The sequence below is a fragment of the Mirounga angustirostris genome, unplaced genomic scaffold (genome assembly GCF_029215605.1).
Source record: "Mirounga angustirostris isolate CCGP_5_RB_7025 unplaced genomic scaffold, mMirAng1.0.hap1 SCAF_8, whole genome shotgun sequence".
Classification (NCBI taxonomy): Eukaryota; Metazoa; Chordata; class Mammalia; order Carnivora; family Phocidae; genus Mirounga; species Mirounga angustirostris.
In genome coordinates this window covers 30128296-30155944 of record NW_026991716.1, presented here as the reverse complement: position 1 = coordinate 30155944, position 27649 = coordinate 30128296, and the positions used below count along the sequence as shown (strand labels likewise).

The window sequence follows — 27649 nt, the reverse complement described above, 5'->3', positions numbered from 1 at the left end:
AGGGCCCAATTCCTTAGCTGTCCTGTTCCGTTCCCCCTCCCTTACTTGGAAAGGTGGCTCAGTCCTTCCCGCACGCGACCCGCCGGCGGTTGGGCCGGATGCAGGAAGTTTCTGATTGGCAGAGTCGCAGAAGCACCGGGTGAAAAGAGCTCAGTCGGCGGCGCGCCCGAGCTCGGGCCTAGCCAATACCGTACGGCAAGATGGCGTCCCCCAGGTACTTTGGGACGCCCCGCGGGGGACAAGCCCGCCCTCTAGTGGTCACAGGAAAGGGGGCCCCCGACCGTGTGGGCGGCACTGGAGGTGGGGCGGGCTTACCTCCACTTCCGGCCGCGGCCGGGCCGGGCGCCGTACGACAATATGGCCGCGTCTAATTGGCTGTAGGCGGAAACTCTGCGACTTCCGGTCCAGAGAAGGGCCTGCGGTGGGAGGGGGAAGGAAGGCGGAGGGAACCATGCGAGGTTCTGAGATCAGCAGCGAGGGTCGCCTCGAGAGACCGTTTCTGAGGTGGGGGCCGGACCGTGCGGGGAGCGAAGGCGGGGGCGGGAATGTCGAGGGAGAGGTACTGGGGAGTCCCGGACGCTGAGTCTGAGGGGCAAGCTCTGGTACCTTCCTTCCAATCCCTGAAGGGGAGTGGGGCGGCCGGGGGGCTGAACTGGGGGAGGGGGACTTGGCGGGAAGCTCATTCAGGGGAAGGGGTCGGACGCGGGGTTGGGATCTGAGAGGAATCGGGAGAGTTCAGTGCTGGTCTCGCAGTCGGTTACAGGTCACAGAGAAAGAATGGGGGAAATCGGGTGGGGTGAGAGGGAGGGGACTTGAGGTGAGATCTCTCCAACCTAACGCCCGGGTTTGAGGAGACCCGTCAGAGGGTGGAGTGTGAGGATAATTCAAGGAGGAGAAAGGGGAATGGATTGTTGGGAGGGAACCTCCTTCGCCTCAGAGAGTCTAGGAGTTGGGGGTGATTCTTTAGGATGAGGTGCGGGTGTGGATTTGACGTGTTTGAGAGCGAAAGGGGGAAGGCTCGTGAGGTGGTGCTGACGGGGGTGTGGTGTCTGTGCGAGGGAATGTCGAGGAAATCCAGAGTGCAATGCGGGAGATGGTCCAGGGGTTGGGAGAATCAACTTGGCAAGTATGAGAGATAGTGGGGAAAACGAAAGAGACTGGATAACGACAGGAGGGGTGGAGCTGGGGGTGGGGAACTTAAGGTTTTCAGGTGGTTTGGGGCTCCCGTAGTAAAAGGCCAGAAAAGCGTCTGGTACTAAGAGTTGCTGAAGACAGGCGGTGAGGACACTGTTGGGCAGGGCAGGGTGTTACTGAAGCCCAAGAAGACTGGAAAAATGTGTGAGATGAAGGGATGGGCTGTGCTGGAGGGGCTCTTTCTGAGGCCCCATCCCCTTCCAGCAGGAATCCCGAAATCCCCAACACTTCCTCCCTCCGGGGGATTTGATCCCCCATGGCCACCGCTAACAGCATCATCGTGCTGGATGATGATGACGAAGATGAAGCAGCTGCTCAGCCAGGGCCCTCCCACCCACCCCCCAATCCGGCCTCACCCGGGGCAGAAGCCCCTGGCTCCTCCCAGCCCCATGGAGCTGGAGGAAGCAGTAGTTCTGGCGGCAAGAAATGCTACAAGTTGGAGAATGAGAAGCTGTTTGAAGAGGTGAGCTTTAGGGGAGAAGATTCTTGTGCCCCAGGGAGGGGGATGGCTGACTGGCTCTCCTGTCCTTTCTTCCCCACTAACCCCGCCTCGCCTTCTTTCTCTCAACCCCTCCCCTTGTCTCTTTCCCCCTCCCTTCTTCTTCTGAACCCTCTAGTTCCTTGAACTGTGTAAGACGCAGACGGCAGATCACCCTGAGGTGGTCCCATTCCTCTATAACCGGCAGCAGCGTGCCCACTCTCTGTTTTTGGCCTCGGCGGAGTTCTGCAACATCCTCTCTCGGGTCCTATCTCGGGCCCAGAGTCGGCCAGCTAAGCTCTATGTCTACATTAATGAGCTCTGCACTGTTCTCAAGGCCCATTCAGCCAAGAAGAAGCTGAACCTGGCCCCTGCTGCCACCACCTCTAGTGAACCCTCTGGGAATAACCCTCCCACAGACCCCTCCTCGGACCCCACAAATGCCGAGACCACTGCCTCTGAGGCCCCAAGGACCCGTGGTTCCCGGCGGCAGATCCAGCGCTTGGAGCAGCTGCTAGCGCTCTATGTGGCAGAGATCCGGCGGCTGCAGGAAAAGGAGTTGGATCTCTCAGAATTGGATGACCCAGACTCCACATACCTGCAGGAAGCAAGATTGAAGCGTAAGCTGATCCGCCTCTTCGGGCGGCTGTGTGAGCTCAAAGACTGTTCTTCCCTGACGGGCCGTGTCATAGAGCAACGCATCCCCTACCGTGGCACCCGCTATCCAGAAGTTAACAGGCGCATTGAGCGGCTCATCAACAAACCGGGGCCAGATACCTTCCCTGACTATGGAGATGTGCTGCGGGCTGTGGAGAAGGCAGCTGCTCGGCACAGCCTTGGCCTCCCCCGACAGCAGCTCCAGCTCATGGCTCAGGATGCCTTCCGAGATGTGGGCATCAGGTTACAGGAGCGACGCCACCTTGATCTCATCTACAACTTTGGCTGTCACCTCACAGATGACTATAGGCCAGGTAGGGATTAGTGAGATACCTATCGATATAACCCTTATATGTCAGATGTTTGGTGGAGAGGGCATCTCTCTAGTCCCGTCTTCTAGGGTTTGGGCTGAGTACTCTGACTTTATGTCTTCCCATGTAGGCATTGATCCTGCATTGTCGGATCCTGCCTTAGCCCGGCGCTTGCGAGAAAACCGGAGCTTGGCTATGAGCCGGCTGGATGAGGTCATCTCCAAATATGCAATGATGCAAGACAAGAGTGAGGAGGGCGAGAGACAGAAGAGAAGAGCTCGGCTTCCTCAAGCTACCTCTTCCCACACTGCAGACCCCCCGAAAGCCTCCTTGGATTCTGGCGAGGTATGGAAGGGATAAACCCTTCAGACAGACCTTGTCTTTCCCCTGCACGGGCCAGCAGGGATTTCAGGGTCACTGAGGGGGAAGAGTGCAGAAGGAACACAAGAACCAGACCCTCTGGGGCAAGGGATTCCTTAGAGAAACTCCTTTGTCCCCCAGGGCCCTAGTGGAATGGCATCCCAGGAGTGCCCTACCACCTCCAAGCCCGACACAGATGATGAAGATGAGGAAAGTGATGAGGAAGAGGAAGAAGAGGAAGAGGAGGAAGAAGAGGAGGAAGAGGAAGAAGAAGAAGAGGAGGCCACAGATTCTGAAGAAGAGGAGGATCTCGAACAGATGCAGGAAGGTCAGGGGGATGATGAAGAGGAGGAGGAGGAGGAGGAGGGAGCAGGTATGTCAAGAACAATCCCCTCGTGTGTCAGTTCCCTCTACTCTGTTGGATGTGAACCACCTGTTTGAGACCCTTCCCTTCCTCCTCTTACTCTCAGCGGTATTCTTTCCCTGAGTTCTCATGCTACCTCTCCCCTCTTTTCTTCTTTTCCAGGTCAGGATGGAGACAAGAGCCCCATGTCCCCACCACGGATGTCCACTGAAAATAATCTGGAACCTAGCAAAGGAATCAGCAGGTCTGTGGGGGAGCAGCAAAACAAAGGACTCATGGTGTCACCATCTTCACTGTCAGAAGAGCCCTTGGCCCCCTCCAGTGTAGATGCTGAAAGCAATGGAGAACACCTTGAGGAATTACCCCTGGAGGAAGAGAGCCCTATGTCTCAGCTCTTTGAGCTAGAGATTGAAGCCTTGCCCTTGGATACCACCCCTTCCCCTGAGGAGAGGGACATTTCCTCTTCTAGGAAGCAATCAGAGGACCCCCTCACCACTGTCTTGGAGAATGGAGCAGCCATGGTCACCTCCACTTCCTTCAATGGAGGGGTCTCTCCTCACACCTGGGGAGATTCCTGTCCCCCCTGCAAGAAGTCTCGGAAGGAGAAGCAAACTGGAGCAGGGCCATTGGGAAACAGGTAACAACAACAATAAGGAGGAGGAGGACGGAGGCCAAGGAGAGATTACAGGGGGCTTTCTGAGAGGAATATTAAGGAACTGGGTCTGCTGGGAGAGATTGTATGCTACCCCTCCACCCTCAGGCTCTCCATACCCCCTTACATATTTGTGTTTCTGTCCCCAGCTATGTGGAAAGGCAAAGGGCAGTGCATGAGAAGAATGGGAAGAAGATACCTACCCTGTACAGCCCACCTTCTCCCCTGACTTCCATGGCCCCAGTTGCTGATTCCTCGACGAGAGTGGACTCTCCTAGCCATGGCCTGGTGACCAGCTCCCTCTGTAGCCCATCTCCAGCTCCGTTGTCCCAAACCCCCCATTCACAACCCTCCCGGCCTGGTACTTACAAGGTAAGAGGGGGAGGCAGTTTTTGCCTAACTTAATTCTCTTTCATTGTTTAGTTTCAGGTGTTCCATCTGAATATTACACACACCACATCCTCTCTCTTCCTTTTTCCTCACCCCTATTTTTAATCTCTGATAAGTCCTTCTCTCTGCTTCTCCTCCCCTTATATTCCAGACGTCTCTTTCTGACTCTGTCTCTCACTCCCCTGCAGATGAGTGTGGCCACACAGTGCGATCCAGAGGAGATCATCGTGCTCTCAGACTCTGATTAGCCGCCTCTCCTCCCACTCCCAGCCTCCAAAATGTTTTGGGATAGTATTTGGAGGATGGTGGGAAGCTGATGACAGAGGAAGGGATTGACTGAGCTAATCCCCTTTTGGTGGTGTTTCTTTTAAAAAAAAAAACAAAACAAAAAAACAACAAAAACTTAAGTTTTACACAGAAACATTAATAAACAATAAAGTTCTTTTCTTATTGTATCCTTGTCTTTTCCTTGTCCTTCTATGCTCACCGCTCAGCACCAGCTGTTCTCTGGTTCAGGGTTACCCTGACTCCTGGCTACCCCTTGGAGCTGTCCTTTGTAGCCTGTCCTTAGATTGCCTCTCTCGGAGTTCCCTCGCCCTCAGGCCTTCCCCTTGCCCTCTGCCAGGCACTAAAAAAAAACGTGCTTCGGCGTCGGGAATGCGCTTTACTTTCTCACTTTGAGCGGTAGGAGTAAAAAGGCCAATCAGGGGCCGATTCAAGGTTATTTGGCCAATCCGTGCCTGGAGGAAGGGGGCGGGGCTCCAGGGGGACTGTCAGAAGCTGGGAGAGCCGGGGGATTAGATCCCGCAAACCCGCTAATGGCCACAGTTCAGGGGCGGAGCCTAAGCAGTGATGGCCAAGACCCTTGGCCAATGGGAAGGGCAGGCTTACAGAATTAAAGGGGAATGAGTGCTTCGGCCGAACCACCAAGCCCTGAGTTCTTTGGCGGCGGAAGAGGCCTGGTACCTTTAAGGTGGAATGAGACAGCTGTTCTTTAAAGGAGAAGTTGCCGAGTCGGCCGAGTATTGCCCAGGGGCACGGGCGGGGGTGCCCGCCTGTCCCTTTAAAGCCGGAGGGGCGGGAGGCGGAGCGGAGGCGGAGGGCGGAGGGAGTCGGCGCAAGATGGCGGCGGGAGGGGCCCAGGCTGCTGCTCTGGCCGCCGAGTGAGGGGCGGGGGGGCCCGGGGGCGCGCGGCCCGGTAAGCGGGGACGCGCGGCGTTGGGGGGCGCCTTCCGGGTGGGAGAGGAGGTCGAAGTAGCGCTTGGGGCGGAGCAGAGGGGGGCGGGGTCCGGTGTGGGCGGGGGTAGACAAGGGGCGGGGCCGAGAGGGCCACGGGGGTGGGCCTTGAAGAGGCGGGGCCGAAAGGGCCAAGGGGCGTGTCTTGAGGGGCGGGGCTAGAGGTAAGCCGGGGGGCAAAGGGGGCCTTGGCTCGCGGAAGAGCTTGGGGGGTGCATAGCCTAAAAAACACATGGGGGGGGATGGTTCTCAGTACAGGAACAGACTTGCCCCCTCCCAATAAAAGGATGAAAAACACCAAATAAGGGAAATGGAAAGTCAGGCTCTCAGGCAAATGGGAAATTACGAGGAGAGGCACTCCACTCCCCAAGAGCACCTTATTTCTCTAATCTCCAAGGAAAGAGCACTGGATTTGGAGTCAGGACATCTGCGTTTGCTGGCACTGCCACTTACTGGCTGTGTGATCTTGGATAATCTCGTAATCTTTCTGAGCCTCAGTTTGCTGTCTGTCAAATAGGGTTGAGAGGGATACCTACTTTACAGTGTTGTTGTGGGGAATTACTCAGATAAAGGGTGTGAACATGTTTTTAAACTGTAAAGGGAAGGGCTGTGTCATTATGAGATGTTACCACTCTTCTCTCTTTTTCTTCCCAGAGACCCCCCCGGCCGCCCTCCTCCATCCCTTGTTCCTGTGGCTGGGGGGGTACCCCTCCCTCCACGCCATGGAGCCATCTCCTCTCTCTCCCAGTGGGGCAGCACTCCCCCTGCCTCTATCACTGGCCCCACCCCCACTACCCCTGCCTGCAGCTGCAGTGGTACACGTGTCCTTCCCTGAGGTGACCAGTGCCCTCCTGGAGTCCCTCAATCAGCAGCGGCTACAGGGCCAGCTCTGCGATGTGTCCATCCGAGTGCAGGGCCGGGAGTTCAGGGCTCATCGTGCTGTCCTGGCTGCCTCCTCCCCTTACTTCCACGACCAGGTGTTACTCAAGGGCATGACCTCCATCTCGCTGCCCAGCGTCATGGACCCAGGTGCCTTCGAGACTGTCCTGGCTTCGGCTTACACTGGCCGCCTCAGCATGGCTGCTGCTGACATTGTCAACTTCCTCACAGTGGGGTCGGTGCTCCAAATGTGGCATATTGTGGATAAGTGCACTGAACTCCTCCGAGAAGGCCGGGCCTCAGCCACCACCACCACCGTCACCACTGCTGCAGCCACCTCTGCCACTGTCCCTGGTGCTGGGGTCCCATCAGGGAGCGGGGCTACCGTGGCGCCTGCCACCATGGGCTCTGTGCGCTCCCATGCCTCCAGCCGGGCCAGTGAGAATCAGTCCCCCAGCAGCAGCAACTACTTCAGCCCCCGAGAGTCCACTGATTTCTCATCTTCCTCCCAAGAGGCATTTGCAGCTTCTGCAGTGGGTGGCGGGGAGCGTCGTGGAGGTGGCCCGGTATTCCCAGCCCCTGCGGTTGGCAGTGGGGGGGCTACCTCTGGGAAGCTGCTGCTGGAGGCAGATGAGCTCTGTGACGACGGCGGGGATGGGAGGGGTGCTGTGGTTCCTGGGGCTGGGCTCCGGCGACCCACCTATGCACCGCCCAGCATCATGCCACAGAAGCACTGGGTATATGTGAAGCGGGGTGGAAACAGCCCAGCACCAGCACCCCTGGTTCCCCAAGACCCAGATCTGGAAGAGGATGAGGAGGAGGAAGACCTGGTGTTGACCTGTGAGGATGATGAAGATGAAGAGCTGGGGGGTGGCTCCAGGGTTCCCGAGGCCGGAGGACCTGAGGCTACTCTTAGCATAAGTGATGTCCGGACCCTGACTGAGCCCCCGGACAAAGGAGAAGAGCAGGTCAATTTCTGTGAGTCTTCCAATGACTTTGGCTCTTATGAGGGTGGGGGTCCTGGGGCAGGGCTTGATGATTCAGGGGGGCCAACCCCTTCCTCCTATGCCCCCTCCCACCCTCCGAGGCCCCTGCTTCCCCTGGACATGCAGGGCAACCAGATCCTGGTCTTCCCATCGTCTTCATCTTCCTCCTCCTCCTCACAGGCTCCAGGCCAGCCACCAGGGAACCAAGCCGAACACGGGGCAGTGACCCTGGGGGGCACCTCGGCAGGGGCCCTGGGCATGCCTGGTGGTGCCGGGGGGACCCCTGGAGGGACAGGCAGTGGGGATGGGAATAAGATCTTTTTGTGCCACTGTGGGAAGGCCTTCTCCCACAAGAGCATGCGCGATCGGCATGTGAATATGCACCTCAACCTGCGGCCCTTTGACTGCCCCGTGTGCAACAAAAAGTTTAAGATGAAGCACCACCTGACCGAGCACATGAAGACACACACAGGCCTCAAACCCTACGAGTGTGGCGTCTGCGCCAAGAAGTTCATGTGGCGAGACAGCTTCATGCGCCACCGGGGACACTGTGAGCGCCGGCACCGCCTGGGCGGGGGCGGGCCGGGACCCGGGGGACCCGCCCGGCCAGCCTTGCCACCCAAGAGAGAATCCCCCGGAGGGGGCGGGGGCAGCGGCGACGAGGCGAGTGGAGCCACGGCCCAGTCCAGCCGAAGGGTCTGGTCCCCACCCAGCGTCCACAAGGAGATGGGCTTCGGTGGAGGTGGAGGAACGAACTGAGGGGGCAGGCTCCCAGAGGTAGCTTTCCGGATGGAGGAAACAGGGAGCACGAGCCAGGGGCGCTGTGGCCCTCAGGTGATCTCCCACCACGCTTAATGTCTTCCGTATCTCTGTGGACTTGTATATATTTTGGGAGAGGGGCCCGTGTTGCACCATCAGCCGCCCATTCCATTCCTTAGCCACTCTCCCACGACGTATCCCCGGAACTGAGTCTTTCCTTCCCCTCAGATGCGTACACTGAAGCCCCAGCTCCAGACTGGGGCACATATGGTCGGGGGAGGGAGAGGGGGCCACGGAGCATCTTGGAGTCACAGGGTCAAGGGTCAGGTGGTTGTAGTCTGTACATGAAGTCTGTGTTAGTGTTGTTGTGGGGACCAGGCCTTTGAGTCCCGCCCTTGTCCTAGAACCCACCCCACCTCCCTAAGGACGTGCCCTATATTTCCACCCTCATCCCTCCTATCCCTCCTTGGGGGCCCCCCAACTGGATTCTCACTGCGGAGGGAGTGAAGACGAGGGAGTAAGTCGTAAGAATACAAGGTTTTTATTTTAAATCTTATTTTTTTTAAATGGTGATTAAAATATTTATTGGTCATTTCATTCGGCTTACCAACAGCCCCTCTGTGTTTGCTGCAGCCCGGGCGCAGGTGGGGGAAGGCGGAGTAACCGAACTCTGGGAAGTAGAGTCTGGGGGGCAGGGCACGGAGGGAGGAGGAGCCTAGGGTTGGGGAGGGCCCCGGGACTGGGTGGTGCTGTGTGGGCCAAGAGGGCGGGGCGGGGCGGGGCCCAAGGTCCCCAGACCAGAAGCGGAGATACCGTTTCGGGATCCCTACCCGGCCAGTGCGGAAACCACCTGCCGCTCACGTGCCCTCACCCAACCAGAAAGGGGACTTCCTCCACCTCTCCTGCCGGCCTTTCAAGGAAAGTGAAAGTGAAAGGGAGAAGTGGAGGCTTCGGGGCTGAGCAGATCGCGGCGCCATGAAGCCCCTGTATCTGCCCCTCACCGTGGCTTTGGGTGAGCGAACCCCCAGACTCTTTGCCCAAGAACAAGGGGGAGGAGGAGGGATGTGAGCCCACCACGCGCCGGACGCTGGGGGGCGGGTCGCCTCCTCACTCGTGCCCCTCTCCCCCAGCCTTGGTGACCGCCGTCTCGGCGGGACCCGCGGTGATAGAGTGCTGGATGGTGGAGGATGCGGGCGGGGGCCGCCTGACCAAGAAACCCGCCGCACTGCTGCTGCGCCAGGGCCCGGGGACCCCACCTCCCCGACCGGACCTCGAACCCGAGCTCTACCTCAAAGTGCATGGTGAGTCATCCCGGACTCGCCCTCAACTCTGTCACTTCCACCGAAACCCCCTCCTCTTTAGGTCGCGCTGTGACCTCGGGCCTCAGTTTCCTCCTGTAAGATGAGTCTGGATTACCTCTAAATCTCTCACTACTGGGTAGTTTGTGCATTCGGGATTCCCTGGACGCTGCCCTCCCCGCCCCTTTCCTGGCGGTGACTGCAGCAGCAACTCCCTTCTCCCGGCTCACAGACCCCGCGGGAGCACTCCAGGCTGCCTTCAGGCGGTACCCCTCGGACACCCCCGCGCCACACTGCGAGCTGAGCAGCTACGTCCCGCTCCCCGCTTCGGCGAATTGGGCCAGGGGCCTGACCCCCGAGCAGAGCTGCCCGCGGTCCCTGGACGGGACTTGGCTCATGGTCAGCATGTCCAGCCCGATCTTCAGCCTCTCCAGCCTCCTGACACTACAGTCCGAGCCTCATCCCGAGCCTGCTCTCATCACCTTGGCAACAGGTATCGGGGAGGGGGGTGGGTGGAGAGGGGTGGGTAGATTCTAAGGGTCTAGATCAGCCTGTGACTCGCGCTGTGAACTCGTTTGCCCAATCGGGGCTTAGTTTCCTTATATGTAAAGCGAGGCGGTTCGCCTAGGATTGTTTAATTGATCTTAACGGCTTCTTCTAGCTCCTGCCCAGTTTCAAACAAATAAAACAATCACAAGCCTGGGTTTAGGGACGGGGCTTCGTGCGGAGGGCTGAGCTTTGGAGAAAGTCTGACTTGCCTGACACCGGACCTTGAGAAACTTGTAAGGGGTTGGGGCTGGGAGGGGCCCAGAAGCAGGAACTTTTTTTCTCCTCTCTTCCCAGATCTGTGTCTTGCTAGGTAGACACTGCCATCGTTAAGGTTTTCCCTGTTTCAGAAACCAGCGTCCAAGCCCCACATCCGGAGCTGTGGCACTTAGCAAGGCAAAGGCTCTTGCACTCCAGCGCGTTGACCTTTCTTGCCAGCCCCTTCCCTATGACTCGTGAGGATGCGCTGATTCTGTGCTCACCAAATGGTGGGCTGGATTGGGCGGAAGAGACAGTGCAGGTGGCCTGACGGCTCCCACTGAGAGCATCGCTTATTGCATGGTGCAACGCTGTTTGACGGGCAGGGATCTGGCACTTTGCTGAGCTGAGGCTTGAGGAGGGAGTGGGCGGATAAAGCAAGAATGGGGTACCTAGGGGCTCACCATTCTTGCAGCAGAGGGTGGGTAGGATACCAGTAGAGTCATTGGCTTCCTTCAGTCTTGTGAATTTTAAGTTTATTTAAAGTTTATGTATGTATATATGTATGTAAGTATCTCTATACCCAATATTGGGCTCGAACTCAAGACCCTGAGATCAAGAGCCACAATGCTCTTCCAACTGAGCCAGCCAGGTGCCTCTTGTGCGATTTTTTGTTAAAAAAACTGGCAGGCCAACTCCTCCCTTCTCCCTTCCCCAGGACCACCTTCCAGCAACCCCCTCCCTGAGAGTGAATCACCCACTGGACCAGGGAAAGGGACTCAGCACCCACCCATCACCTCTGCCTCTGCTGCCATTCTAAGTTCCCAGGCCCCATCCTAGGCAGGGGTGGAGGCAAACTGCTCCTTGTGGGGCTAGTGGCTCTCTCCAGTGGGGAGGAGTATTTCCCAGGGCTGCTGGCTCCACCGAGATGGGGGGTGAGAAGATGCTTTTCTCTCTGAGTCAGTTTTTCCAACTATAAAATGTGGATGCTATTTCCCATCTGCCCTTCCGTTGTTGTGACTCTCAGGGGAGGCACTTTGTTAATTTACTCACTGGTTCAATACTTATTAACACCAAGGAGAAATTAGGGCCCAGTTGGTTCTCAGTCCAGGCTGCAAATAAGAGTCCTCTTGGGAGTTTCTAAAATATACTGAATTGTCCCACTCCAGGCGAATTAAATCAGAATCTCTGAGGTGGCCCTGGGCACTTTTAAGGGTCAGGAAGGTGATCAGATGTAGATTCTGCTCTCAAGGTTTTCGGCAGATTTGTCATGGCTAATTGTGAAATAGAGCAGAAGACAATTTGGGCCATGAGAGAAGTGTAGATAGGAGCCATGGAGGGCCCAAGTGGGAAGATTTTTTGCTTCTCATAGACCCCTGGGGGTAAAAACTAGTTATTGTGCTCAGTCTTCCTTTTCAAGCATTTCTGCTTGATTGGGGATTGAAGAAAATGAAAGTTGTTGTTTTAACGTAAGATTTAAAATGAATCCTTCTAGGGGTACAGATCATTGGTAATTTTGCTAATATACATTTATACAGTATTTCCTAGCAAATACTTTAAAATGTTTGTTGACAAATACACTGTCCTAACATACTTTGTGTGTATGGTTTTTTTAATTCTCATTGTTCTTTTAATACATTGTTATGGAAAATTTCAAAGACACATAAAAGTAGGGAGAATGGTCAAATGAACCCCGTAGACCCATCCCCCACTTGTGTAGTTAGTAGGTTTTACCACATTGTTTTGCCAACTCTCCTCCCACCTGTTTTCTTTTTCTGAAGTGTTTTAAAGCATATACCAGGCATCATATGATTTTACTCATAAGTACTTCAGTAAGCATCTCTATCAAATAAGGACTTAAAAGAAACCATCGTCATAACAAACAATAATTCTTTAATATCACTTAATTCCTAGCCCATATTAAAATTTTCCCAATTTCTCAGTGATGTTATTTTACAGTAGATTTGCTTGAATCAGGATCGAAAACAGGTCTCTCTATATATTACATTTGGTTTTTGCATCTGCTTGGGTTACCATAACAAAATATCATAGACTGGGTGTCTTAAATTTATTTTCTCACAGCTCTGGAGGCTAGAAATCCTAGGTCAAGTCTAAGATCAAGATGCTAGCAGGGTTGGTGTCTGATGAGAGAGCTCCACCCTTGTAGTCGCACATGGCCACTTCTGGCTGTGTTCTCACATGGAGGAGAGAGAGGGAACTCTGGTGTTTCTTCCTCTTCTTAAAAGGACACCAGCATATCAGGTAGAGCCCTGTGTTAATTATCTCATTTGACCATGATCACCTCTTCACAGCCCCTATCTCCAAATACAGTTGACCCTTGAACAACTGTGTGTGTGTGGGCGGGTGTGGGGGGCAGGGAGGCGGTTATAGGCGCTGACCCACCCCCAGCAGTCGAAAATCTGCATACACGTGACTCCCCCAAAACTTAACCACTTATAGCCTACTGTTGACAAGAAACCTTACCCATAACATAAACAGTTGATTAACACATATTTTATATGTTGTATATATTACATACTGTATTTTTATAATAAAGTAAGCTAGAGAAAAGAAAGTGTTATTTAAAAAATTAATCGTAGGAGAAGAAAATATATTTGTAGGACTGTACTGTAAAAAACCCCTGCCTATAAGTGGACCCTCGCAGTTCAAACCTGTGCTGTTCAAGGGCCAACAGTATAGTCACATTGCGGGTTAAGGCTTTAACAAATGAACTTGGGCGGGGGGTACCACAGATATTGAGTCCATAACAGTTTTGTCTCTTAAGTCTCCATTATTCTATAATTGCCCCACACACCACCCGCCCCCATGCTAGTGGCTTGTCACTTGTCCTGTATAACTTTCCACATTCTGTATTTGGCCAAGTATTTCTTCATTGTGTCATTTTCCTCCTTGTTCCTTTTTCTTCCATACTTCCTATGAATTTGATATAGAAACTTGATTAGATTTGGGTTTAAATTTTTTCAGTAATGCTTTATAATAGTTGTTACCATTCAGTTTATTTTATTTTTTTAAGGTTTTCTTTATTTGAGAGAGAGAGAGTACACATGCACAAGCAGGGGGAGTGGGAGAGGGTGAAGCCGGCTTCCTGCTGAGCAGGGAGCCCGATGTGGGGCTCGATCCCAGGACCCTGGGATCATGACCTGAGCTGAAGGCAGATGCTTAACTGACTGAGCCACCCAGGCGCCCCTACCATTCACTTTATTAACAGAAAAGCAAAAACCTATGTAATGCAAGCTGTAAAAACAGTTACTAATTTCCTTAGTGTTCTGGCCCTGTTGTATTTACATTTGTATTTCTCAGAGTCCAGTTTGTGGGATGCAGGTCTAAAATTGCTCCATCAACTGATATTAAAGAGCAGTGTTAGGTTAAGGGTTAAACTGTAAAACCTTCAGATTTTGTTTATTAATCCTGTGGATTGTTTTTAACAATTCAAAAGTATGTTTCTGGATTTTGATAAACGAAGTGAATTGCCTACCTTTTTACTTTATTGAACAAAAACTGTCCCATGTGGTTGAGAGAAGTTTAACCTTGTGGGGCTCAGAAACTAGGATTAAAAATTACATAATCACGGGGCGCCTGGGTGGCTCAGTTGGTTAAGCAACTGCCTTCGGCTCAGGTCATGATCCTGGAGTCCCTGGATCGAGTCCCGCATTGGGCTCCCTGCTCGGCGGGGAGCCTGCTTCTCCCTCTGACCCTCCCTCTCATGTGCTCTCTGTCTCTCTCATTCTCTCTGTCTCAGATAAATAAATAAAAATCTTTTAAAAAAATTACATAATCACAAGAGAAGAAAGATTACTTTTATGTGAAGGACCGACATTTCTGGGAAGAAGGAGCAGTAGAACTGATCTTGAGGGACATGGAGTATTTAGATATTTGGGAGACAATGGGGAGGGACCTGAAGGAAACTTATGACCATAGCAAAGAAAGGCCCAATGATTAGAGTTTCTACTAGCCATGAGAAAGGGATTCTTTGGAGCCAGTTCTTAGGGTGCAAGAGAAGTCTGGAAGGGTGGATTGGGGGCTGGATTGTCAAGTACCCTGAGACCTGGGTTTTATAGGTAACAGTGAATCATCAGAAGTTTTGTGTGTGTGTGTGCACGCACACGCACGCCGTTTTCCCAAAAGCCTGCTATTTTACTTGATTCTTACAAAGTTAGGCAAGGATCAGATCACTGGACTAATGAGAAAAATATAGATGAACGATTTTCCTGAGATGCCCAGCAAGTTCGTGAGGATGATGATGGTGGTAATGGAAATAGCAACACCTAACATTTATTGAGCATTTTCTATAGCCAGGTACTGGCATTTTATTGGCATAATCTCATTTATTCCTCTTATAGCCAGGTCCTAGCATTTTATTGGCATAATCTCATTTATTCCTCTTATAGCCAGGTCCTAGCATTTTATTGGCATACGTCATTTATTCCTCTCAACAACCATCGGAACAAGGTACTGATATCATCTCCATGTCACAGATGAAGAAATCTGAGACAGGGCACTTGGGGAACTTGTCCGAGAACCGCCAGCTTGTAAGAAGCTGGGCTGGGACTTGAGCCTGGCTCATTTAGCTCCAGCCTGTGCCTTTAGTCGCCGGCTTCGTAGGTAGCTGGGTTTTTTAAACAGGTACGTGACCCGATCAGACTTGTAGCCACACCCTGTGGCTCCAGCATGGGATGAATTGAAGAACAGGGAGACTGAGGATAGGAAGACCCGAGAAGAAGTTGTAATTGTCCTAATGTATGGTGGTGAGAACTTGAGCTGGAGACAGAGTGGGATCTCTTTGAAAGACTGGTGGGGACAGCACATGGTATGTTATATTTGCCAATTTGCTCATCTGTCTCCCTTACTAGACTGTAAGAAACTTGAGGGAAGGGACTCCCTGTTTCATTCACCGCTCTGTCCTCTACCTTGAACATCATAGGTGCTCAGTAAATATTAGTTGAGTGAGATAATTAGAGGAAGGAGTCTTAGTGACTCCCAAGTGTTTGCCTTCAGTGTTTGGGGGGGCTGCTGGTGATCATTCATCAAGGCAGGGGGAATGGGCATTGGAGCTGGGCGAGGGAAGGATGCAGAGATACTGTTGAGTTGGGGCATGTTAAGTTGGTCTGGCAGACGGTTAGATGTAATCACTGCAAACACTTTGGTGGACTTACTGTATTCTGGGCACTGTTCGAAGCACCTTTCAGATATAGGTGTCCTTGTTTTTTTTTTTTTTTTTTTTAAGATTTTATTTATTTGACAGAGAGACACAGTGAGAGAGGGAACACAAACAGGGGGAGTGGGAGAGGGAGAAGCAGGCTTCCTGCGGAGCAGGGAGCCCGATGCGGGGCTCAATCCCAGGACCTGGGATCATGACCTGAGCCGAAGGCAGACGCTTAACCATCTGAGCCACCCAGGCACCCCCACAGGTGTCCTTGTTATCCAGAATCCGGAACTGAATAAATCAGGGTAGCAAGAGGCACTAAATGATTTAACCCTTGTTACAACCCCATGAGATAGGTACTATTATCATCATTATCTCATTATTTAGGAGGTTAAGCTGAGCCACGGCAACGTGAAACAACCGGCCCACCAGGCCATATAAATAGCGGCATAGTGGGGATTAACCAGGGTGGCCAGGCTCCAGGCACTTAACTAGCATATCCCTCCTCAGTAGAGCATAGAGGTCTATGTTCAGGTCTAGGCTAGAGCCAGAACCTTCCAGAGTCAGTAAGCGCTCTGTACAGCACCAGAGGATTGACAGCCCTGAGTCATCACAGTCTTCTCGAGGGAACCAAGAAAGGCCTGGCTCTTTAAGGGTGATGCATGGAGACCAGACTGGTTCAGGCTGTGTCAGAAGTGCACTCAGAGCCCACTGTCCCCAGAACTTGAGTGGGCTTTGTGCTCAGACCAGCCTTCAACGGCTGTGCCCACTCACTGGCCCTATTCTAGACCCGTCTGCTCACTCTCTGGGTCCCACGCAGGCCCAGAACAAAGGGGATGTGCAGGGAGGACTAGAAGATGGTGAGTATCAGAAAAGGAGGTGTCCTCTGAGGGGTGGGTGAATTCGAGTTGGGTCCTCCCTATAACTCTATTTCTCTGTTTTTTTCCCCTCTTTCTTTCTGTCCCTCATGCCCCTTCCACTTCCTCCTCTCCTCATCTTCCCCAGCTGTGCTGACTGTCCTCACCCACACCCCCACCCCTCGGATCCAACTGGGACAAGATGTTCTGCTGGACTTGAACTTTGCCTACATGCCCCCCAGCTCTGAGGCCGCTACATCTCTGGCCCCCGGTCCCCCTCCCTTTGGGCTGGAGTGGAGACGCCAGCACCTGGGAAAGGGGCACCTACTCCTGGCTGCAACTCCAGGGCTGGGTGAGCAGATGCCAGCTGCCCAAGAGGGGGCAGTGGCGTTTGCCGCTTGGGATGATGATGAGCCATGGGGTCCGTGGACTGGCAATGGGACCCTCCAGCTGCCTGCAGTACAGCCCTTCCAGGAGGGCGCCTATCTGGCCACCATACACCTGCCGTACCTGCAAGGGCAGGTCACCCTGGAGCTTGCTGTACAGAGTGAGTTGGGGTACAGGGGCCGCTACGGGTAAACGGTGGGCACTGGGATTATGGTGACACCATGATGGCAGAGGGATGGGGGAGAAGATGGTGCTGGGTGAGTGGTGGGAAAGATTGGGGTCCCTGGGAGTCAGAGGGGCAATGGGTGGAGGTCCCTGGGAATCTGAGTGGCTGGGATGAAGGTTCCCGAATCTGAGGAATAGGGGATCCCTGAGAATAAGGGTTTTAGCATGGGGTTTCCTGTGAAGCACCAGTGGGGAGACGGCAGTTTCCCCATCCTGGAAGAAAAAGCCCAAACCCACCTCAGTTTGGGGAAAGCCATAGGGCAAACTGAGGGTCTCTGAGGGAGGACAGATGTGGACTGATTCCCCCCCTGCTCCTTTCCTATTTTCTCCCCAGAGCCCCCCAAAGTATCCCTGATGCCGGCACCTCTTGTATGGGCTGCCCCCGGGGAGGCACCCCCTGAATTGCTCTGCCACGTGTCCCACTTCTATCCCTCCGAGGGCCTGGAGGTGAAGTGGGAGCTCCGGGGCGGCCCAGAGGGCAGCTTTCAGAAGGCTGAGGGGCAGAGGTGGCTCTCTGCCCTGCGCCACCACTCGGATGGCTCTGTCAGCCTCTCTGCGCACCTGCAGCCCATCCCAGTCACGGCCAAACACCATGGGGCACGCTATGCCTGTCGCGTCCACCACCCCACCCTGCCCGCCTTGGGGCGCAGTGCCGAGGTCACCCTGGAGGTGGCAGGTAGGAGTCAGAAGGATGGAGCAGCCAGGGGTGGGCACCTGGGAGGATACTACTGAGTTCACTCTCCAACTCCCCCCTTCCACCTGCCAGGTCTCTCTGGACCCTCCCTAGAGGACGGCGTGGGCCTCTTCCTGTCTGCCTTTCTCCTCCTTGGGCTCATCAAAGCGCTGGGCTGGGCGGGTGAGTGTGACCCTCCCTGCCACAGTGACAGTCCCTGCCTACTCCCAGAAGCCTGACACCTGTCCCTCTTCTGCCCTACCACTCCCTCAGACCATTCCTTCTCAATCTCTCTCCGCAGCTGCCTACAAGTCCACTTTGAAGGATTCAGAGGAGAAGGTAACAGCTCTCCTTTTCTTTCCATTCTCATTTGAGCCCCTCCCTGTAACTCCTCACCCAAGGATTCCTCAGCCAAAGTCCACCCTGGATTTGGAATTCACACAGACCTGGGTTAACTCCTGCCACCTTGAATATTCTACTTAACACCTCAGTTTCCTTGAGTGTACGGATGAAAAAAAGTACTTAGGCAAAAGCACTCCACCCAGTGTCTGCCAGGCAGAAAACTGACAGAAACTGTTAGCCCCGTTCCTCTGCCTCCCTCTGTGCCCACGAGGGTTCATTTATCTCTGGACTGATCATGAGCATGTCACCTGGCTTTCTGAAACCCGGAATTCCTCACCTCCTTTTTATTTCTCTTCCAGAAAGCACAGTGAGGGCACTCGTCACCATCATCTCTGGCCTGAGCTACTGCAGTAGCGCCCCCAAATAGTACACCATCATCCGCTCATGCTCCCTCCAATCTCTCTCCACAGAGCAGCTGGAATGCTTTTTCAAAGGACACAAACCTATAGCATTTCCTTTCTTAGAGCTCTAAGGCAGTGGGTCTCAAAATTTTTAAATCTCAGGACCGCTTAAAAATTGTCAAGAACTCTAAAGAGCTTTTGGTTATGTGGGTGATAAACTATAGATATTTATGCTACTGAACTTAGTAAGTTATGCTACTCACTTAGTAAGTTCTAGTAGCATAAATTGCTTAGTAAGCAAGCCCGCGTTCCATTAGCTGGGAGGACAATGATGTCAATAGACAGCTTCTGGAAAGCTCCAGTGTACGGTTTTTTTGGAGAGAGTGAAAAAGGCAAATAACATCTTAGTATTGTTATGAATGGCCTTAACTTTGCACACCCACCGAAATAGTCTCCAGGACCTCTGGGACAAGGGCCACACTTGGAGAACCAGTGCTCTAGAAGCCAAATCCATTTCTTGTCCTGGCCTATGCATCTCCCAAGCTGGAGCCACTGCTTGCCTCTTCAACCCCACCTGGTGCCCTCCAGCCCTTCCCTCAGTGTTCTCCACACCGATGGCTATTTCTTTTTTTCCAATGCTCCCACCTTCCCTGGTCTGTTCCCTTTGTCTGGTCCACCCTCGCCCTTCTTAGGCTCCAGACCAGGTCAGCCTCGTTATTCCCTCAGACCGCCGCGTGTCCCTCTTGTGCGGTTCACCACAGTTGTATTTAAGTGATTGTGCGAGTCGTTGGTAGATGCCTTTCTCCCCTCCCGGGCTGTCGGCTCCTCAATGGCAAGAACGTGCCTGTCTGTCCACTGCTGTGTCCCCGCTGGGGCACAGGGCCGGGCGCCCACTGGGGGGCGCTCAGCACAAGAAATCAGTCCTTTTTTCGTCCTAAGTATGCAAAAGCAGGTGTTCGACCAAAGAACTACTGGACGAAGGAAGCGGCAGCTGGCCTGGGGACCTCCGAGGGGGAGGACCGTCGGCTAGACCGACGCGGGAAGCGGATCTAATCGTGTGGGAATAAAGTTGTGTTCCAGTGCTCCCCAGAGCGTGTCTCATTCTACCCCACGGGTCCCCTTCGCAAGCAAGCACACTCTTACAGCCACCTCTGGTCCCTTACCCCCGACCTCTCAAACGCTTTGGCGACACCCAACCCTCCGGAAAAGTCGGGGTCGAGCGCCACTAATGGCGGGCAGCATGCCCTCTAGCAGCGGGCTTTCGTGGGGATGGGGGGCGGCAGTAAGCAAAAGGGAGCGTACGTACCAGCGCCCGGCGCCGGAAACCCGGGAGGGCCGAATCTAGAGCCGGAAGTGGCGGCTTCCTGCTACGCCCCCTTACGAGAGGGCCGGAACGCCGCGCTCCTCGGAAAACGCGGAGTGGATTCCGGTCCGCCACACGCGTGGGTGTGAGTGGGGAGCGTAACCCCGCGGGGTGGAGTAACCGATCCCACTCGGCCTAAAACGCTTCCCACGCGAGTTTTAGCCTCAGTGTTGTGGGGTGGAGGGGAATGTCAAATTCGGCTCCTGTCCTCCCTCGGGAGCTGGAGACTGGAATCTTTATTCTAATTCAGTGCGGGGCTACGTGGGCTCCAGGATCCCCGCGTAGGGGGCACCGAGGACATAGGAGCTGGGGACCCTGGCTGCTGGGTCTCGGCCGCGGGGCGTCCAGCGCTCTTCTCGTCCGCGGCCCTGGCTCCTGTCCTCACTTCCTTCCCTTTTTGGCTCCTGCTGTCGGAGCGGGCGGACGTGGGGGGGAACGGAAAGGGCGGGAGGGCCCGGGAGCCTGGCGGGGGGGGGGGGTAACCGGGGGGTGCGGAAAAGCCGAGGAGGGGACTCGGTCCAGGGACTCGGTTGGGGACTGGAGACCGACGGGAACAGCGGCCCGGGACCCGCGCTGCTCCCACCATTCCCGAGCAGGTCAGAGCCAGAGCACCCTGTGACCCTGCCCGTTCCCGTACTCGTGACCCCATCCCCAAAATGCACCAGGGACCCCCATATTCTACTCTTGTGTTGCTCCCCCACCCCAGGACTCCCATACGGTCACTTAGGCACCCACTCGCGTCCCTCCCCTCCCCGATCCCCCCGCGCCCACCTGACTCTCCACCTGCCCCCCTCCGTTTCTCCCCAGGCGCCCCCATGGCCCGACCCCGCTGATTCCTTCACTCGGCCATGCTCCCGCGGCCCCTGCGGCTGCTTTGGGACACGAGTCCCCCCGGGGGAGTCGTGCTGAGCAGCTTCCGGAGCCGAGACCCCGAAGAGGGTGGGGGCCCAGGTGGCCAGGGCGTGGGCGGGGGGCAGGAGGAAGAGGAGGAGGAGGAAGAAGACGAGGTGAGACTCGAGTGGTGGGAAGTCGGGGAGGTATACATTTCGGAGACTCTCCACCTTTCTCTCGTGTCTCTGTGTCCCTTCATCTCTTCCTCCCAGCCTCAGTTATTTCCGCGCCTCTTGCTGGGTGTCTGCCTGTCTCCCCGCTGCGGGGAGTCCCGGAGTTTCTGTGGTTCCCCGTGGCAGTGTGACTCAGGACCTGCCCGCAGAAACCTTTCCAGTTCCTGCCAGAGCGCCTGGCTCTCTGTTCTGCGAGTCTCTGGCTCTCCCTGCTTCGGCCAGATTGTGCTTGCCTCTCTGGGCATCGTGTCTTGATTCCTGTCGCCCTCCTTGTTTTTGTTTGGCGGGGAGGGGTTTGTTTCCACAGTAACCGGCTCCTCTGACTCTGGGATTGGGGAGGGAACCCTTCGATTTCGTGACCCCTCCCCCTCTCCCGCTGGGCAACGAGTGGAGGCGGGAAGCCCAGGCTCTTGGACTTTGGAGGGATCCCAGGCCGAGTCGGGGGGAGGGCGCCTGCTTTCCTCCGGGACTAATGATGGTGGCTAGAAGCAGGATTTGGGGCCTCAGGAGGGGCCAGAAATTGGATTCGGGGCCCCGAGGCCCTGGACTCCTGGGTCCAGAGACTGGGTGAGGGCAGGGTGACTGGCAGGGCTGGTTTTTCGGGATCGGTTGGGGGAGGGGCTGGGGCCACGTGACTCTCCCAGTCGGCTGGCGGGGGGCCCCCCCCATCATCCCAACTTCCCCTTCTCCTTCCTGTACTGGGATTGGAGCCTCCACCTTGAGGGGGGTCTCCCAACATTGGGGGACCAGGGAAAGGGGGCTAAGGGGAAGGACTAACTCTTGGGGCTTGGTCAGGTCCTGCGGGGGAGGGCGGAGCTTGCGGCTGTGCCTGTGACTGGGGTTCCAGCTTCTCAAGGTCTCTGCCTCTGGCTTTCTGCCTCTCTCGCTTCCCCCTCCTATCCTTTGCACCTTACTTCTCTGCACTGTTGGGGTTCAGCTCTGGGGGAAAGGGCTACAGCGGTCTCCAGGCCCAGGGTTCCTGCATTCCACCCGCCCCTCTACTGCCACCCCCTCAACTCCACCGGGCCCTGAGGCGGCTTGGAGGGGGCTGTCTGGGCCCCAGTGGGGGAGACCTGGGGTCACCAGCCCCCCCCACCCCTCGCACTCGCTGGTACTGTCCCCTGCCACCACAGGTGAGGGGTACAGAGGGAGGAGTAGGGCCTGGGGGTGGGGGACTGGGAGCAGTGGGGGGTGGTGTGGGACTGCCTGACCTCCCCTTCCTTGCTCCGCCAGGCCCCTGTGTCTGTCTGGGATGAGGAGGAGGATGGTGCCACCTTTACTGTCACAAGCCGCCAGTATCGGTCTCCTGATCCCTTGGTGAGATCCTCACTTTGGCTTCTCATCTCTGACGCATCACCTCCCAGTGCCTCTTCATCTGGCCAACTTTTTGGCCAGAGTGCTAAGTCAGAGGTCTGGAGACCTGAAATCTGCTGTGTGACTTAGGTCAAGTCTTTGGCCCTCTCTGAATCTTAATATAACAAGCTTGGACCATCTCCTAGGTCTGGGATTTTCCCCAGAGCTCTAGGGGCTGAGTTGAAAAAAGGGTCGGTGACTTTCCTTCTGTCTCCCCCAGGCCCCCACACCTCCCCCGCGTTCCTCCAGAAGGCTCCGAGCTGGCACTCTGGAGGCCCTCGTCAGACACCTGCTGGATGCCCGGACATCAGGGGCTGACATGACCTTCACATCAGCTTTCCTGGCCACCCACCGGGCCTTCACCTCCACGCCTGCCCTGCTAGGCCTTGTGGCTGACAGGTCAGGGTCATAAGGGACCAAGGGTTACAGAGGTGTCTGGACTTTTCTAGAGCCAAAAAAATCCCACCAAAATAGTCAGAGCCACTGGGGGTTTGGAAAAAAATGGGCAGATAGAATCTCTTCTCCTTCCCAGGCTAGAAGCCCTTGAATCTCATCCTACTGATGAACTAGAGAAGACAATAGGGTGAGTGACCCCTGGCTGTTAACCTCACAGTTCTCTCTGGCTGAGCTGCGGCTTGATACCTGACTCCTGGCTGATCCCCTTCTCCCAGGGTAGCCATCTCTGTACTGTCAACCTGGTTGGCCTCTCACCCTGAGGATTTTGGCTCTGAGGTCAAAGGTCAGCTTGACCGGCTTGAGAGCTTCTTGCTTCGGACCGGGTATGCAGCAGGGGAGGGTGTTGGGGGGGGCAGCGCTGACCTCATCCGCAACCTCCGGTCCCGGGTGGACCCCCAGGCCCCCGACCTTCCTAAGCCCCTGGCCCTCCCCGGCGATCCCCCTGCTGACCCCACGGATGTCCTGGTGTTCCTCGCTGACCACTTGGCCGAACAGCTGACCCTGCTAGATGCGGTGAGACCCTGACCTCTGACCCCGTGCCCCCTGCCCCCTTACTAACCTCTCCCTGACTCCAGGTCCTTTCCTTGCTTCCAACCCTTCCTGATCCAGCTCCCAGCCTCCTCTGTCCACTCAGTTTTGACCTTTCCCCTGTTCACCTTGATTGTTACCCTGCAAACCCCGTGCCCCTTTGGTTCCTTGGCCACCTGAGGTCATCACACCCCTGATATTGGTAGGCTGACCTCACTTGACTATGAACCTTAACCTCTGCCCTCTGCCCTGCAGGAGCTGTTTCTCAGTCTGGTCCCCTCACAGTGCCTGGGGAGCCTGTGGGGTCACAGAGACCGGCCAGGACATTCCCACCTCTGCCCGTCTGTCCGAGCTACTGTCACACAGTTCAACAAAGTGGCAGGGGCAGTGGTCAGCTCTGTCCTGGGGGCTACCTCAACTGGAGAGGGGCCCAGGGAGGTGACCATTCGGCCACTCCGTCCTCCCCAGAGGGCCCGGCTCCTGGAGAAGTGGATCCGTGTGGCAGAGGTAAGATAGAGGCTTGGCCCCGTTGGGGACCGTGGTGTGGAGAGAGGTCCCAAAGCTCAGGCCTACCTCTGTGACCCCTGCAGGAGTGTCGTCTGCTCCGAAACTTCTCTTCAGTTTATGCTGTTGTGTCGGCCCTGCAGTCCAGCCCTATCCACAGGCTTCGAGCAGCCTGGGGGGAAGCAGCCAGGTGGGGAGGATGGGGCACTGGCTGGGAGCTGAGGGCTGGGAAGAGGCGTGAGGGCGAGCCTGGCCCGTCCTTAAGGCTGCTGCCCTCCACCCCCCAGGGACAGCCTCAGAGTCTTCTCCAGCCTCTGCCACATTTTCTCTGAGGAGGATAATTATTCCCAGAGCCGGGAGCTCCTCTTGCAGGTGAGGCCCTGTTCGCTGGTGTTCCCAGCCATCCCTGCTCCCCGCCCCACACCCATATCTCCTTTTTCTGTCACCACCAGGAGGTGAAGCTGCAGCCCTCTCTGGAGCCAAATTCCAAGAAGGCCCCGAGGTCTGGCTCCCGGGGTGGGGTGAGTGACTAGCTGGGGGGTGGTTGTGAAGGAGTAAGGAGTGTGTGGGGGGAAGTGGTCTGAGGGATGGGAAGAGGGGGCATGGGGTGTTTCCGAGGCAATGGGATAGGAAAGTGCAGAGGGATGGAGAGCCCTCAGATCAGGGGTGGGCGTCTGATCCTGACCTCTGACCTCAGGGTGTGGTCCCATACCTTGGCACCTTCTTGAAGGACCTCGTGATGCTGGATGCAGCCTCCAAGGATGAACTGGAGGTCAGTGGTGTGTGTGTGTTCATGTGTGCACTGTGATGAGGGAACGAGTGGGCCTCAGGGTCAGACAGACCTTTCAGAAAGGTGCTACAGGGCGTCAGCACTGAACTCCAGGGCTCGAGCCAGATTGCCAGCATTCTGGTTCTGTTACTTGGGCAAGTTGCTTAACTTCTCTCTGCCTCAGTAACCTGTAAATGGGAAAGCAGCGACCGTGTCTGTGCCAGTCTGTTATTATGAGAGTTAAATGAATTACTGTTCAGCAGGTGCTTAGAGCATGCCTGAAATGTAAACCTATAGCATTCATTAAAGAAACAGATACTGGGATCTTGGGGAAATTCCTCATTCTCTCTGAGCCCTAATTTTCCCAGCTGTGAAATGGACACCACTTGTACCTGTGATATTCCATTTCAAGGGTGAGGTAGAGTGTTTAGGGCAGGACAGGGGTGAGGAGGAGCCAGGGGAGGGACAGAGGACTCAGAGGGCTAGTGGGTGAAGTGTGTGTGAGTTGGATGTGGATGGGTGTGTGCTCTCTGTGGCAGGGTTGGGCTTCACCCCATCCCCCTTATTCTTGCAGAACGGATACATCAATTTTGACAAGCGGAGGAAGGTGAGGGGAGTGCCTGGGCCAGATGCCAGGCATCCCTAGCCATGTCCCAGGATGGGGAGACAGAGGGGAAAGTCGGGGGTCCCTGAGTTTTGGCTCCTGCAGTCTGTGGGCTCCTTCCTAGGAGTTTGCTGTCCTTTCTGAGCTGCGGCGGCTCCAGAACGAATGTCGTGGCTATGACCTCCGACCTGATCCCGATATCCAACAGTGGCTACAGGGGCTCCGGCCACTGACAGAGGCTCAGAGGTGACTGGCTGGGTGAGGTTGGGACTCCAGGGCTGGGGCTGAGTGTGGGGATCAGTGTGTCACGTCCTGACCTCTGCCCATTGGCCCTTTTCACAGCCATCGAGTGTCCTGTGAGGTGGAGCCACCTGGTACCAGTGACCCTCCTGCCCCGCGGGTGCTTCGGCCAACGCTGGTCATCTCACAGTGGACAGAGTGAGGGAGTCAGCGGTTGGGGGGTAGTGTTTTGGGGAAGCTACTTGGGAGAAGAGCCCTTCTTCCTCTGACCCTCCCAATCTCTTGCCCCTCTAGGGTTCTGGGCTCTGTTGGGGGACCCACCCCCCTGGTCTCCTGGGACCGGCCCAGTGTGGGGGGAGATGAGGTACCTGGAACCCCTGCCCCTCTGCTAACCCGGCTGGCCCAGGTGAGCTCTGTTCCTGACCTCTGACCTTAGCACTGACCAGGCCTTTGTGAACATTTCTGCCTTGACCTCTCTGCCTTCATGCCCGTCCCCCATGTTGTTTGTCCCTAGCACATGAAGTGGCCATCTGTCTCATCTCTGGACTCTGCCCTGGAAAGCACTCCATCCTTGCGCAGTCCGTCTGACCCCAGCCACCTCTCTCCCCCAGCCTCCTCTCCTAGGCCTTCTCGAGGTCACCGCCGCTCCGCTTCCTGTGGCTCCCCACTCAGTGGGAGTGCCGAGGGGGCCTCCAAGGGGGCTGGATGTGGGGGTGGGGGGTCTGGGCCAGGGGCCTCTGATTGCCGAATCATCCGAGTCCAGATGGAGCTAGGGGAAGATGGCAGTGTCTACAAGAGCATCTTGGTGAGCAAGCTGCAGGCTGCAGGGTGGGGGTGAAGGTTGATGCCTTGTGGGACTACAGATGTTGTCTTAGGTTTGAATAGTCAACTGGGAGGATGATTATAGTTTTAATTTTGATCTTTGGTTATGGCCGCTATTTTATTTAAAAAAATTTTTTTATTTCATTTTTGAGAGAACGAGCATGTGCACATGCGCATGCTTGTGAGCAGGGGTGGGAAGGGGCCGAGGGAGAGGGAGGGAGAGAATCTTAAGCAGGCTCCACACCCAGGACCACAGAGCCCCACGGGCTCGATCTCATGACCAAGATCATGACGTGAGCCGAAACCGAGAGTTGGACGCTCAACCAACTGAGCAACCCAGATGCCCCTCACCTGTTTTATTTTAAAGGCTACTTGGCATTAGCTGCTGCACCTTGAATTTTGGTGGCCATATTAGATTGTTAGAACCCACAGCAGTTTCTTCGTAGGGAAGCAGCCCTATTTCACTGGATACCGTGGAGTCCCGGGAGCCACCATATAGGGTTTCCCTGTTCGTTCTGAACTGTTTGACATGGTAACCGTGTTTGGTTGGGATCAGTGGTTAGAGCTGAAAGGATGGAAAGCAGAGGTGATGGCCAATTTATTGCTCTTTTGGTCTCCTGTCTTACCAGGTGACAAGCCAGGACAAGGCTCCAAGTGTCATCGGTCGTGTCCTTAAGAAAAACAATCGTGATTCTGCGGTGGCTTCAGAATATGAGCTCGTGCAGCTGCTCCCAGGGGAGCGAGGTCAGAGGCCATGAGGGAAGGCAGACTCGAGAGGAGAGTGCTGCCCACCCGTGGAAACACTTCCACGTCTGGGTGGTTGTGGGGGGAATGGCCGTGTCTGTTCCTGACACTCCCTCTCTGAACATACAGAGCTGACCATCCCACCCTCGGCCAACGTCTTCTATGCTATGGATGGAGCTTCACACGATTTCCTCCTACGGCAGCGGCGAAGGCCCTCTGCTGCCACACTGGGTCTCACCAGCAGCCCTTCTGCCTCAGGAACTCCCCCAAGTGAGGGAGGAGGGGGTTCCTTTCCCAGGATCAAAGCCACAGGGAGGAAGATTGCCCGGGCACTGTTCTGAGGAGGAAGCCCTTCCAGCTCAACAGGACTCCTGGCGGCCATACCAGATGTGGGTAGCCATCCTGAATGGTGGAGGTCATGTTGCACTGGCAAGAAATTCAGAAAGGTGGCCAAACACCCCGGGGCAGTGAAGTGCCACTGGCTTGCCAGACAGCTGAGAGATCCAGCCTTGTGGGAACTAGTAATCTTGGTAACCAAGTTGGATACCTGTGTATAGCTCCCTACTTTCCATGAATGCAACACACAGCTGGTGCTAGAAAAAGGAATCAATTCCTGATTCCTGGCCACATCCTAGCATGCCGAGGGCCAAGGAAAGGCCTACAAGGAGGAGGAGAGGAAAAGCCTAGAGGCTCTGAGCCCTGGAGAGAGGGGATGGCAAGAAATCGGTTCAAGTAGGGGTTCCTGTCACTGTGACAACACTAAGATAATAAACCAAAACACTACCTAAATTTTACTCCCCTGTCCTGTCCTTGCAGTGCGTATGGTCTAACTGCTGGGAGTGGGG

The 27649-nt window shown here is 55.3% G+C and overlaps 4 protein-coding genes and 1 long non-coding RNA gene across 11 annotated transcripts; 4 read left to right on the top strand and 1 right to left on the bottom strand.

Moving 5' to 3' along the window:
* The first annotated feature begins 76 nt into the window (after positions 1–76).
* On the top strand, positions 77–4861 carry DAXX (death domain associated protein). 4 transcript variants are annotated; one of them, XM_045866695.3, is made up of 8 exons: positions 77–214; positions 1399–1657; positions 1812–2643; positions 2771–2985; positions 3142–3373; positions 3527–4001; positions 4166–4388; positions 4595–4861. In XM_045866695.3, the coding sequence occupies exons 2-8, from the start codon at positions 1451–1453 to the stop codon at positions 4652–4654; spliced, it is 2244 nt and encodes a 747-aa protein (XP_045722651.1). In that variant the 5' UTR covers positions 77–214; positions 1399–1450; the 3' UTR covers positions 4655–4861. The 4 variants fall into 4 exon arrangements, with proteins under 4 accessions (XP_045722651.1, XP_045722653.1, XP_045722649.1 ...); XM_045866697.3 differs by lacking the exon at positions 77–214 and adding an exon at positions 349–504 and having other exon boundaries at positions 3142–3328; XM_045866693.3 differs by lacking the exon at positions 77–214 and adding an exon at positions 349–504.
* Positions 4862–5485: 624 nt separating this feature from the next.
* ZBTB22 (zinc finger and BTB domain containing 22) lies at positions 5486–8863 on the top strand. The gene is made up of 2 exons (XM_045866692.3): positions 5486–5604; positions 6297–8863. The coding sequence occupies exon 2, from the start codon at positions 6365–6367 to the stop codon at positions 8264–8266; it is 1902 nt and encodes a 633-aa protein (XP_045722648.1). The 5' UTR covers positions 5486–5604; positions 6297–6364; the 3' UTR covers positions 8267–8863.
* Positions 8864–9054: 191 nt separating this feature from the next.
* On the top strand, positions 9055–19443 carry TAPBP (TAP binding protein). Its single transcript, XM_045866689.3, has 8 exons — positions 9055–9278; positions 9397–9567; positions 9797–10057; positions 16478–16876; positions 17276–17617; positions 17708–17797; positions 17916–17953; positions 18316–19443. The coding sequence occupies exons 1-8, from the start codon at positions 9242–9244 to the stop codon at positions 18325–18327; spliced, it is 1350 nt and encodes a 449-aa protein (XP_045722645.1). The 5' UTR covers positions 9055–9241; the 3' UTR covers positions 18328–19443.
* LOC135365548 (uncharacterized) lies at positions 12185–19792 on the bottom strand. The gene is made up of 2 exons (XR_010413591.1): positions 19664–19792; positions 12185–13242 (listed from the first exon to the last, which is right to left on the bottom strand). It is a non-coding gene; the product is annotated as an uncharacterized LOC135365548 (long non-coding RNA).
* RGL2 (ral guanine nucleotide dissociation stimulator like 2) lies at positions 19705–27593 on the top strand. Of its 4 annotated transcripts, none has more exons than XM_064597459.1 (18): positions 19705–19805; positions 20528–20727; positions 22018–22101; positions 22358–22536; positions 22670–22720; positions 22809–23106; positions 23377–23628; positions 23712–23815; positions 23913–23997; positions 24078–24146; positions 24323–24397; positions 24969–25001; positions 25123–25244; positions 25341–25436; positions 25533–25644; positions 25753–26043; positions 26690–26804; positions 26934–27593. In XM_064597459.1, exons 2-18 carry the CDS (start codon positions 20569–20571, stop codon positions 27143–27145), a joined length of 2337 nt encoding a protein of 778 aa, XP_064453529.1. In that variant the 5' UTR covers positions 19705–19805; positions 20528–20568; the 3' UTR covers positions 27146–27593. The 4 variants fall into 4 exon arrangements, with proteins under 4 accessions (XP_064453529.1, XP_045722644.1, XP_064453530.1 ...); XM_045866688.3 differs by lacking the exon at positions 19705–19805 and adding an exon at positions 20162–20316; XM_064597460.1 differs by lacking the exons at positions 19705–19805; positions 25753–26043 and adding an exon at positions 20162–20316.
* Positions 27594–27649: the final 56 nt, after the last annotated feature.